A 13,226-nucleotide genomic window follows, 5' to 3' on the forward strand; every position below is an offset into this window, starting at 1 on the left:
TAGCTATTAGCCAATACTGTGCAGTAGAAAGGCAGCGTAAGCCATTCTGACGGCCACATGACATAATGTTTTTGCAAATGTATTTAATTTATGGAGTCATGCTATATCAACCAAGGCGTATTCACAACTTGTCACTGTTCTTCCCAATTTGATTGTTGCTGCGATGTCAGTTCACATTTGGTGGTCCAAAAAGTCATTTGTCGGCTTGGATGTGTTACTATCCCTACGAGTAAAATCGATGACTTAAAAAGAAGTTTGACTAGCAGCTTACGTTTCCGGTAAATTGACAAATCAGTAAGTACCGTGACAATAAATCCAGCATTTATTTGCCTTTCCACTTCAGGTCAAACTTGAAGTAGGACATTGCTGTGCACATTCACACAGCCATTGCCTGTTCCCGCATTAAGATGATTTAGATTGATAGATATTTAAGATGACCTGTCAGGTTTGTGGTGACAATTGCTTTCAACACAAAGAGGTAACTCTCAGATGTTAAACTCATACACATTGGGTGCATTCTGCTTGGTACGCCTCAGAATCCCCGTCCGGCATTAGTAGCTTACACACAAGACATTAAGCTGGTAAAAAGACAGTAAAAAGCCTGTCAGTGTGTACGAGGCTGCAGTGGGCTTTTTGCCATGTTTGGTTAAAAAACACACACTGGTGCTTTATGCTGGAAGGGCTCTTGTGTTTACTGTAAGTCTGCTTTCCTCCTCTTCCTGATCATCATTTTATCTAACTGCCTTTTCTTTCTCTTCATGTTGCCTTTTCCCACAACCCCATCTGTGACCCCCCCCCCCTCCTCTTGCGCTCCTTCTCCCTTATTTGTCCCCACTGTTTTCTCATAAGCTCACTTTCTGTCCTTTGCTCTTCACGCATGACCTCATCGTGACTGCTCATCTTTTCTCCGCCATCGTTCTTCTTCATCGTCCCCCCATCGTCCTCATAGATGAAGCGGAGGATGTCGCCATGGGGAGCCAGCTTTGGAAGTGGGCGAAGGTCAGTCAATTAGACCTCGGCTCCCTGATGTTTCCACAGAAATATTAAGGCTATGTAACCTTGCCAATTTCTAGGATTGGACAGTGCTAAGGGCTTCTGGAGTTGAAAATTGTAATCGTCTTTTATGCACACACAAAAACTGGTATTGCAGAATGTTGACTGACACAAGAGGCCCAAGCTAAACACAATTACCCTAACACTTTGGGAAAAGCAATGTGGGGGAAAAAGGCTTTTTCAACTCAAAACAGGTCAACAGTGTGCAGGTTTAGCCATTCCTTTACATTAAAAAGGTGCTTTGGAGCCTGAAATTCCATTTTTAGAAACACTTTTAAATCTAAATGCTGAAAATGGTGTTATGTCTTGGCTAGTGATGCAACGGTTTCAAATTTTGGTGTATGATTTATAGTCTGAGAAAAAAAAGCTGTTTTACGTTTTTTATGGTTATTCTTGTTGACATAAAAAAAAAATCACATCAACCTTCTTTGGAAATGTGTGTTTTTAACAACAATAAAAAACTGAAAATATATATATATATATATATATATATATTTTTTTTTTTTTTTTTGCAAGTTGCTGCCTTTTAAAACAAATACAGCAGTTTAGACATAGACGTCTCGTAGGCTCTTAAAATAGGGCCTGGGCACTATGTATAACAAGTGGATGGTATTAACCCTCTTTTTCTTTCATCTTAAAAAAAAAAAAAACATTTTTTTTTTTTCATTTTTCAATTTCAACCATACTTACAGGTGAAATGTTCGTCCACAGCCTTTAAATTGGCGATTTGTGCAGTTTACGGCTACTCATGTAGGCATTTTGCAGCGAAATGCGTATGCCAAGATATGTTTCTTGGGGGTCCCAAGATGGCGGCCCCGCGGCTTCCAAAGTTTCAGCCTATGGCCTCTCGAGTGGGTGGCCGTGGAAGGGGGACTCACGGGAGCTCCCCCACCCGGCCGCGGCCCGGATCCCTGGGGGCAGAAAAAACATGTTTAATCGCTGCACCCCTAGCTTGGCAGATGTAAATGGCGTTAAAAAGCTGAACATTTTCAAGATCAGTTGTTGTTATCTATGTGTGCAACTTTTCCCAAACAGAAAGGAAAAACGTGGCCTAGGTCAATTTTGTCTATCAATTGCTGCCGTCTTCCTCCCTTGATTACTATCTCACCAGAATTATAGAATTTAAGTTTGTCAAGAAAACTTCCAACAACCTAAATCATCTGGGCATGATAGAAAATTTTGGCTGCAGTAGATGTTTTTATCGATGCCCTTCGAGTGGCGGAGATTTTTGATCCAGCTGCAATGACTCAACAAAACGGAGACGATTGCCTACACCAGATGATCTTTTCAATGAATGCCGTGAGTCCTAAAAAGATTAGCAGCTGCTACTTTATTTGACGTTCCAGGAATCTTTTGTATATCTTTTTAGCCAGTTGGAGCCCTGGAAGTCCTCTCTTTTCCTCTCCAAATTTGCAATAAGTGCATTGACCAATACAAAAATGTGCACGGGGCTCATTACACATTAATGAAAAGAGAGACATTAGCAAACAGTCATACAATGATGGGATGGGACTTGTGAAAATCAAAGCTATGACTTGATTTCATTGGTATAAGACGTTGCCTTTTTCCTCGTTGTAATACTCGATACGGAATTTTGGCACAGGTCGACAAATAAACGATAAGCGAAGCCAGTAGTTGCTGTCGTTTGGAGCATTAACTGTACCAAGCCACAGATGGCGAGACTTCCTGATTAATTTAGATTATTAGTTATTATTAATTATTAGCTTTGACTTTGTGTCACAGACAAGTGTGACATCAACTGTATCACTTTTAAAACAGGACAGCGAATAACCACGTTTAGTCTAAAGGAAGAGCTCACCATTAGAACAGAGGCAGATTGCAGTTGCCAGATGGAGACTGAAAGACGGAATCTTGTGATGTGGTCGATCAAAAAAACTGACTGCGAGCCACGAGTACCCATTCGATCTTTTCTCAAAATCAATCTTGTCGTGTTGATCCAGCTGTTCGTCTGGTTGGTGTATTTTCTGACCCTGCCTGTGGTTTAAATCAACTGCTGGTTGAGTCAAAAAGCACAGGTATAAACTCACTTTTAATCATAAAATCAACATTTGTTTTTCAGTCACAAGATCTGATGTAAAAAAAACACAATTGCCAAAAAAGCTACAATTAAACACACATGCACACACACTCATACAAATGAGGGTTGGAAATTATTCCATCACAATTTTTTAGCTAGCTCATCACTGACTTAATGTTTGTGTGACATGAGAAAACACTTTTTTTCTTTCTTTCTTTCCTTCCAAAGCAATTAGCTTTTAACAAATTCTCTCTGCTGTGCAGAATGGTGAAGAAGGCTTTTTGCAAAGCGCTTGGCGATATTTGTTGTTGTAGAGAGGCCGTCAGTATGTTGATAAACTCCAGAATTTTCCATTTGCTGCAATTATGTCATCTAAACACAGATTCCTTAATGGAAAAATAGAGAACACTCGTGAAAACAGAAACAAGCATAATGGCGAGCATGGTTGACTTGTAGACTGCCTTAAAAAATATATATATACTGTATATATAGTACAACAACAAAAAAACAATAGAAAATATGCATAATTGTTCTAATGAAAACTGTGCTGTCGTATTATGTGAGGTTTTACATTCAGAAGTGATTCAAAAGTTCCCAAAATGTATCATTAATGTGAGCTTCACACTTGCATTATGATTTTCTCATACTTGAAAACCATAGAATTGAATCATGCTTAATACATTGACAAAACATATATTTTAAAGACTATTGAGTCATATGAAGCACTGCTTTAGATCAAATTATTTTCCCTACAGTGTGACTGAACATACTGTATTTCGATCACCTTTATAAAATATCAAGTTCCAAGGAAGAAAACTAAACATTGTGACGTGACAATTTGTCTTCACAAAAAAGTGTCTTCCAATGATTCTTTCGTTGAGTGCTTTTTTGGTTGCAACATTTTCGGGCCGTACTCTCATGCATCAAACTTCCTGGTATGAGATCAATTATTAACGTTTAAAAAGAAACAGCTGGTGCTTTTTTATTATGACAATTTCCCCTTTTTCTGATTGAGCTACATGGCCATCGGCAGCAGGCGATGCTAAATATAGCTCAAACGTTTTTGTGGGATTATTTTAACTTGATGGTGCAGTTTGTTTGAGGTTCTCGGATTGTAGTAAAAATAGAAGTCCCTTGTAGTAACTGAAAACTGATTTTTTTTTTCTCCATCCAGCCACAAGAAGAAACATTTACTTAAATTAGAGACACTTTCACTTGAATTAAACTTGAATCACATTATAATCATGTGAGTCTGATCCCTTTGCAAGTGATTAGGCAACCGGAGCAAATGAGGGATAATGAAGATCCAATAGAACTCGTTAGAACACACAGTATGGTTATCGTACTTTTTCAATGTAGCCCCTACAGCACGCAAAACTGATAGCAAATAAATGACTGCAGGAGTGTCGGGGCTCACCGTGCTCATCTCTTTTGCAGCAGTGACCCTGCCGCCATGGCATCAGGACCTCCAGATGTGATGGCCAACCAGGAGCCTGCTGAGGTTGCAGAAGACTGCTCAGGTAGATTCATTCTCTCAACACAAAACACTCCACATTTCTGTCTTTCCTTTTACTCATATCTCCATATATCACATTTTAATGGCTCTACTGTATCTTTCATTTTTGAAAACACTATATGTTATCCTTACCTTGTGTTTGCAGGGAAATGTCACTTCTGCAAAGACACCTATTGTATACACCGTCAAATTTTTACTACAGTCAACAGAATTGCCCAAAATCTGTTCTATAGTTGATTTCCAATTTATTATAGATAATTGATTTTCTTTTCCAGGTTCGTTTGTGCTGTGCTTTCCCTTTAAAGGAGCAGAGGTTGTGACTTGGACAAAAAAAAGAAAAGAATTTAGATTACATGTACGCGTGTTCATTTTATTTATTTATTTATTTTTATTCTTATTGTTATTTTTTGCTTCAGTCAAATCTAATCTATAATCATTCTTTTTGTTCTAACGTGCCTTTACTTTTTTCTTGTAGCTTCTTGTTGTTTTTTTTCCTCCTATAACTGTTCACCATCTTGTTGTGTGTTCAGTGGGAGCACTTATGATGATTTGACAAGGTTTTAGCTTCTAACTCATTTAATGCCAGTCATTTTAGAACATTTCAAAATGATCAATACACACACGATATAAATTTTCAATAATTATACATATACACCAAAACTGCCAAATGACAGAATAGACTCTCTCCTTTCTGCCTTTTCCCGGTCTTTTATAATTGACAGTAGAAAAATGTAGGTTGCGCAAAATGCGGCTATTACGCCAATGGACTCTCTAACTGTGTTTATTTTGTATAAAATAGGGCAATGATGTCATCTACTGGATGTGGATCAGTAAAGTTGTTTCCAAGTTTGACATTTACAGTGGAGCATAATCAGATTCTCCCCCACCTGGCCCCGTTGAAAAAAAAAATACAAATATAATTGTCAATGGTAGTGAATTAAACAAAAAGGGAATTTGATTTAGTTATGGAATTCTAATCAAGCCATCATTGAAAGCATTGTAAAATATAAATATTTTAATGAGCCCTCTTTGATTTGAGTCACATACGAAACGCCCGCCCCACCCCTTTTGAGGTGTATTTTATCCCAGATTTTAATGTAATAAATAATTTCACAACTTTAGTATTTAGAGGTTGCATTGAAGATTAACAGAAAAGATAGCAATATTTGCCTTCGGATGTTATATCGAAGGAAAATGACGTTTTGTCTGTGTCACACACAGCAAATGATGGCAGGCCGCTGCAGATATTTCGATGGCCTTCGTGCTGCTGCCAGCAGGAAATGAAGAAGCAGAGAAACCTAAGATTATCTCACATGTCCAAGCACAACACATCGTCACACAATTTAATAACACGCTGATGATATGATTGTAACTTACTTATCTCCCATACATGTGTAATAAAACAAAATTCTGTTTTGATCGGATGTTTTTTTTTGTTTTTTTTTTACGTGAAGCATATACCAGTGGTCCCCAACCACCGGGCCGTGGGTCATTTGGTACCGGGCCGTGGGTCATTTGGTACCGAAAGAAAAAAAATTGCATTATTTTTATTTTTTTTGAAAATGCTGTTTTATTTTGAAAAGTGGCCGGATTCTGTCTGTTACATCCGTCTCACTTGACAACTCTGTTGTTGGTGCGACGTTACGGACGCCGTTAATAAAGTTGCACATGATTACACAGTAGATTTTCGTTCATTATTATTATAGAGAAAATGCCACAGTTTTTTTCTTGTCATTTTATTTTGTCTTTATCAGCTAAACCTTTAGATTGGGCCGTGAAAATATTGTCAGACATTAAACCGGTCCGTGGTACAGAAAAGGTTGGGGACCACTGGCATATACGATTGAGGTCCACCGAAATGGACGGGAGGAAGCACAACTTCCGACTTCCGGGTTTTCACCCATCAACTTTGTTTCCCTTTCTGGTTTGCGACATGTGGGCCGCGTCCCAATACTTGCGCTTCCGCCTTTGCGCCCCTCGGTTGCGCGTTCCCGACGAAAGGTGCGAGGCTGCGAGTGTGTAGTGTCTGTCTCAGTGTCCGAAGCATTTCAGATAGCCGAGACGCACTCCCGCCGATGAGCGGGGGAGCGCGCGGTTGGGGGGCCGCGGGGTGCGGGGGTGCGAGTGTTGGAACGCGGCCAGCAGTGGCCGGAAACGGCGCTGATGTGTAAAAGTCGGAAGTCCGTGGCATCTACCCCATAAAATTCTATAAATAGCGCAGAATGAAAAGACATCCATCCATTAATTTTCCACGGTTTAGTAATTACATTGGTATTGTTTTTTTTTTTGTTAAAGGAATTATTCTTAATTCAGAACTGGTAAATCCGTCGTCGACTTTTCTTCTGCTTTCTTGTATTTTGTCCTTCCAGTCGCTTGAAAGTCACGAGGCCAACTGCTCTCAGAAACATGACCTCATAGTTTCACTCCGAACACATGCTGATGCAATGTCAGTGTTGATGTGCTTTACCTCCCTTTCTATTTCCTGCCCTGTCAAAGGTCACCATTTTCCCACTGCGGGGTCAATTCCCATCACACTAAATGATAACATGGATGTGGAAAGACTGTAATTGGGTAAAATATCACTTTTTTCTGACAGTTACTCAGGCTCACCTATCATTGTCTGAGCGGCCCCAGTGTGCAGACCCTTGCATTGGTGGTACATTGTACCTGAAATAGCACAATGAGAGTAGCTGACTTTGGCGTTTGTATTGCCAAAAGGCCTCTGAAGCCTCATCAAGAGCATGCTGGAAGGTCTTCAAGTATAGCTAAAGCGTTCACTTTGTGTTGTCAGACAAAGGAAAATGAGTATTAGTTGCCAACATTCCGACACACACAACAATGACTGGGAAAAATACGTTCTTTCATATTTGACATAAAGGTAGTCATTTAATATAGATCAAATGTGTCAAATACTGATTGAAGCGTTCGCAGGCCAAATGTGCAACTCCCGTCCTCAGATTCCAAACATATTTTCAACTGTAACTTGGTTCAAACGAGACTTAAAGGAATGCTCAAGAATTCTCTCAAATATGGAAAATGGGATTCATGTCATATGTTTTATTACCCCAATATAATGTAATACCCTAAATGGTCTAAAATGTGTTTGGAATTCAAATAGAGACTGAAGAGCCCTTTCTGTTCAAATTACATCACAACCATGAACCGCGTTTAAATAGCCTCATGACTTACGCTTTTCCAAAAAAAGAACTTTGAGATCTGCTGTCCTTAAGGGGCCTTTTTTTTGTTTTTGTTTTTGTGTTAATTCCAAATAACTAGGCAACACAGCAAATTAGGCAGGGAGGTAGGCTGTCTTTGACCTGCATCCCCCTCGAAAAATAATGGAATAGTGAGGAAAATTCCTCTTTGTTTGTTTCCTGTAGCCGTAGACATGAAAACATTTGTGTTTCACAGAAAAAGATGAATATGTAAGAAGAGATCACAAGGTCCAGGTATTTACATCTGCATCTGATACGCAACTTAGAAAGCAACTTGATTTTTATTGAAGCAGCAGGTTTAAAGTCATAAAGTATTGGAAAAGGTAAAACAAAACAATTCAGCTTTTATCACAGCCTCAAGACGAGGCAAGGCAGCTTTATTTACATAACACATTTCATACACAAGGCAACTCGATGTACTTCACATTGAAAAAAATATATATATATTTATATATATACAGTATATATACAGTAGGTGTGAATTGCCTAGTACCTGGCGATTCGATTCATATCACGATTCATAGGTCACGATTCGATTCGATACCGATTAATCCCAATACGTATCTATAAATTGATTATTGCGATTTATTTTATTTTTTTTACTCAAATTTTGAGCATACTAATCAGTAAACTTGTACATGTACACAGTATGATTTGTATGAAAATGTATTTATCTGAAAATTCAGGTTGCAGTCTGTTTCATGTTTGAACAGCACTGAAATCATATATTAAGGCTTAATGTTCCATTAATATAACATTTCTTTTGTTGAATATTCCCATACAAAATTGATGTTTAAAAATCGATCTGGACGCATATTGAATTGATTTGAGAACTGCGCGCTGTAATATCACGATATATTGCCGAATCGAATTTTTTCTAACACCCCTAATATACAGTATATACAGTGTGTATATATATTTTTTTTATTTACCTAAATATATATATATTTTTAAAAAGTAGATTTTTAGAGCTGTAATAATTATTATGTATTCTTATTCTGTATTCTACTTTATTCTTGATGTTTAAAGCTTAAATGCCTGTTTAAAGACCAAGGGCCAAAATGATGTTGCTCTTATTGCGGGGCCCCTAACTACTGAGATGAACCAGTTAGAATTACCGGTATGTTATCCATAAAACTAGAAAAATTCCCGCGGAAATTTTGAATGGGACTTCTGACTCTTGTAAATGAGCTGAACAGTTTAAAATTTAAACGACTGGAATCGTCAAGAAATGTGGAAGTTAACCATAATCAACATCAACTAAAAGTATCTCACTGTCCCTTTAAGAAAAATGCACTTTTCACGCACACACATTTGACTTGGAGACGTCACGCACCCACATTCCATTGATATTGTATGAGAGACCACACCTCGAACAAAAGCCTCTCACGACTTAACGGTTTAAGATGCAGATTCAATAAATGGCTCGTTAGAACGGCAAGGGTTTGGGGAACGCGAGCATGTTCTCACTTTTTTAATCGGATGAAAAATGACCAAATGAGAGCAGGTTGAAAACTTATGATTTATCCAAAATGAAGAGGAAAAAGGAGGCGAATTTAACATGGAAAAGATAGGCGAGTTAGTCCGACTTCTCCTCGCTTAAAGTGAAAATAAAGGTACTAAATGACACCTTAGCCAAATAAAAGTTAGTTTGTCTGAAAGAAGAGACTTGTCACTACAAAATGTGAGAATTTGATGTCTAGTGAGCAAAGATTGTGGCCATGGTGACGAGTTGAAGTGAAACTTTTGACTTTTGGAAATATTTTTTTTTGGTTCCCGCCACTCAAAGCCTAATTGCTCCACAGAGTGTAATAGAAGGCTATTTCACTCACTGTCTTTGAACCCGCACAGGGGGGAGAGCTTTCATTCCTTAAAATAAATTTCGACACTGAGCTAAAGATGGGAAAAATTGCTACAAAATGAGCTAAAATTCATATCGGTCGGATAATGTATGCGCGCGCAGCGTGTCTTGGAAAAAGGTGCTTGATCTGTAATTTGTCCCCCCTTTCTCCATTCATTTCCTATGGGAGTTTTTTGGGAATTGCGTCGCCATGGTAACTCGGAATTCCTAGAAAAGTAATGCCGCACCGAGTCAGATCGAGCCGCATCATTTGATACCTCATTTGTCCCGGTGCGATCTACGGTACGGGCCGCATTTTTGCGGAAAAATCTGGGGATTTTCTAGGGTGGAGAGTAATATGTGCTGCTTTCAGCAGTCCCATAATTACTAGCATTTTTTTAAAAATTATTATTGATGTAAAAAAAAAGAAAAAGAGAGAGAGCTCACCCTCAGTGTATCAGCCTGAAATTGTATCATTGTCTCAACCCACTATTCACCGACTCACCCCCCCCCCCCCTCACAACTGCATTTTGACCTTCTCACTAAAAGCGTTTAAAATGTCATAAAAGGCTTGTTGAGTTTTCCACTACAGTGCTAATGGAGCCGCAGTCACTTGAGGGGAAGCCTTTGCCAGCGTGTGTTGTGTTTATGTGCTTATCTGTGTGAACACGCATGCACATGTGGTTTTCCTTCATGTGCCTACCTGGGCTATAAAAGCCAACAGGCGAATTGCTGGAACTGCACTTCATATTTCGGCAGTGTATAAAGACGCTGTGTGCGTGATTGCCTCATTAGAGTACCACTGCGGTGTTTGTTTGAATGAGTCAGGAGACGACCAACAGGAGAGCAGAAATCTGCAAGCACATTTCAAACATGCTCCTCTCATGTGTCCCTTCAGGAAAGAAGAAGTCCAAGTTCCAGACTTTTAAAAACTTCTTTGTCAGGAAGAAGAAAAAGGAGCCGTCGGGAGATCATGCCGAGCTTAAAGGCAGCCAGTCGAGTGACGATATCAGTAAAACGTCCGACAAGAATACGCTGAGTCGCTCGGAGAAAGAGAAAGGGTAAGATCTTGCTCGCACATATTTACTGTACACATGCTCATATTGGCTTTGCTGGACGTGTAATATCAGTCAATAGGAATAACGTTTTAAATTCTATTCAGATTATATTTAATGTTTGTCGAGAGAGAGAATTTACAAAAGTAGTCAACGTGTTGTTGGTCATCTAAAGTGTTATTTTCCTTCATATTGTTTGCAAATGTGAAATAAAGTATTTTGTCTCCATCCTGATCTTGCAGTTGCAATGAAGGACTTCTTTTTCCTGTGTTTGTTTTAAGTATTGGAGCATCTCTTCCTTGGAACAGTCCTAATTTCCTTTCTTTAGAAAAAAAAAAGTGTCGTCACTTCCTGTTGTGGCTCCTACACATTTTCACTGGATAGATAAACCCCAGTTTTAAAATGGAAGAACAAACCACATTAGGAGGAAATGTTAACACGGGTAGAAGAAAAAGGGCTGTCTGTTTTGGTGAGACTTTTAATTTTTTTCCCCTCCCCATTTCCTGTTTTCCAAAGGTCAAAGGTCAGCCTGGGCAGCAAGGCCTTGTCACACGACTCTGTCTTTGTCTCGGACTCGTCCGAGGCCAATGAAGCCCTGGGGGCTTCTCAGGACAGCATTCATGGGAAAGTGAAATCCCTTCAGGTACGCTTCACAACAGTGATCGATCACAAACGGAGCGATCATGTGTTCTGCAGCCACAGTCAGTGTTGAAAGGCAATTTCAGATTTTCCATTCAGAAAAAAAAAAAAGATTGTCGACACAAGTTTAAAAAAACAAGCTAGGGAATAATAACAATAATAAGTGTACCAGTAAAATCGCTTATATAAGAGTGCTTGTATGGTGATAGCATCTTCATGTGCTAATTGTAATAGAAATTCCAGTCGGTCGGAGCTAAAACTAAAGAAAGTGTCCAAACAGATTTTATTTTAATGATGGTAAAAAGAACAGATGAAAGGACATTGTGTGTCACAACAAGCGGCCACAAAAAGAAGAACTAAGACTTGGATTGACCCCCAGTTAAACTGCTCTTCTAAGCTGTCTACACAATGAAACCCCTTAAGAAGATTTGACACTGAAGAAACTTTCGCTTCTTCCACAGTGTCTGTCACCAAATGTTTAACAGGAAAGACAATATCAAATAACATAATTAGAAAGAATGAGCTGTTTATTTGTAAAAGATTTATGCATTCAACAAAAAGAACAACTCAACTTTGATCAAGAAATCTTGACCATAACCTCAACCCTGAACTGACGTGTCATTTTGATACAAAAGGAGCCAAATTTGGCGTCAAAACATTACGCAACAAGCAAGCTGCACATTGGATAGAGATTGCACATTTTGCCACCCACAGAGTGGCCTTGTTTCTGAATGTTTGCCCTCCATCCCACCACATGATCCCAGTCAAAGTATTTTTATGTGTGCGTTCTGTTTCATGACACGTGTCAAAACTTGTATCTGCTTAAGATTTGATGACGTTTTAATTTCAGATGAATGACAGAGCTGTTGTGAATTTGTGTGATGGGGTCAGCAACCTTTCCTGTCAAGAGACATTTTAGGTCAAATAAATAACCAAAAATATGTCTGGAGCCGCAAAACATTCAAACATTGTGATGAACGAAACAGTGTGTTGGTCTAATGTACTGAGATCTCGATTTTTGCACTCATTCAAGACGATTACGATTTTAATCAATTTTAATCGATTTTTATCTAATAAACCCAACAAACATTTATTTAAAAGTTTCATTTATTCAAAAATAATTCCTGTGCAAAAACGTTCAGACATCAATAATGTCATGACATAATGACATTATTGTTGTCTGAACGTTTTTGCACAGGAATTATTTTTGAATAAATGAATTTTTAAAAAAAAAAACCTTTAAGAAACCTCTCTTCTTCCTTTTTTGGACATTTTATGGCTATTTTAGAATTTTTTTCCCTTCCTTTTTTGCTAACAATTTTCTGACATTTTTGGCAATTTTGTGTACATTCTATGATAATTTTTCGGATTTCTTCTTTTGATTTTGGACATTTTATAGTTACTTTTAAAAAAATCTTCTTTTCTGCCTTAATAAAAAATTTCGGACTTTTTTGCAATTGTATTTGGAGATTTTTGGCAATTTTCTTGGAGATTTTATGGTACTTTTTTTTTTTACTTTTTCATCTACCTTTCATAACGTAAAAATTTGGACTTTTTAAATATTTCATTTTTATTCTTTTATTTAATTATTAATTCATTTAAAGAATATTTTATCTAAAAAAAAATTTTTTAATAAATATCTAAGTATGTTTTTGTTGCCACAGGAGAGGGACTAAAGAGCCACATGTGGCTCCAGAGCCGCAGGTTGCAGACCACTGCGTGATGGAAATACAACGCCATCAGTTTTCATGTGCCTAGATCTAAATACTGTATGATGAAGAAATGGAAAATGTATGGGTTTCGTTAGATTGTGTTTTGCATTTTGATAAATGAGTCACTGACTGACAATATCAGAGTAACATGAAGCAGT

General features: G+C 38.1%; 1 protein-coding gene across 5 annotated transcripts in view; it reads left to right on the forward strand.

Annotated features, from left to right (window-relative positions):
• LOC144059346 (uncharacterized) overlaps window positions 1-13,226 on the forward strand; it is a 48,920-nt gene that overhangs the window by 20,016 nt on the left and 15,678 nt on the right. For 2 of the 5 annotated variants that reach the window (XM_077578352.1, XM_077578348.1), the window contains exons 2-5: window positions 950-999; window positions 4,529-4,611; window positions 10,561-10,723; window positions 11,234-11,360. In XM_077578352.1, the coding sequence (XP_077434478.1) occupies window positions 950-999; window positions 4,529-4,611; window positions 10,561-10,723; window positions 11,234-11,360 (423 nt within the window). The remainder of the gene's footprint in view (window positions 1-949; window positions 1,000-4,528; window positions 4,612-10,560; window positions 10,724-11,233; window positions 11,361-13,226) is intronic. The other 3 variants (XM_077578350.1, XM_077578349.1, XM_077578351.1) reach the window with 3 other exon arrangements.

Source organism: Vanacampus margaritifer, chromosome 10, assembly GCF_051991255.1.
Source record: "Vanacampus margaritifer isolate UIUO_Vmar chromosome 10, RoL_Vmar_1.0, whole genome shotgun sequence".
Taxonomy (NCBI): Eukaryota; Metazoa; Chordata; class Actinopteri; order Syngnathiformes; family Syngnathidae; genus Vanacampus; species Vanacampus margaritifer.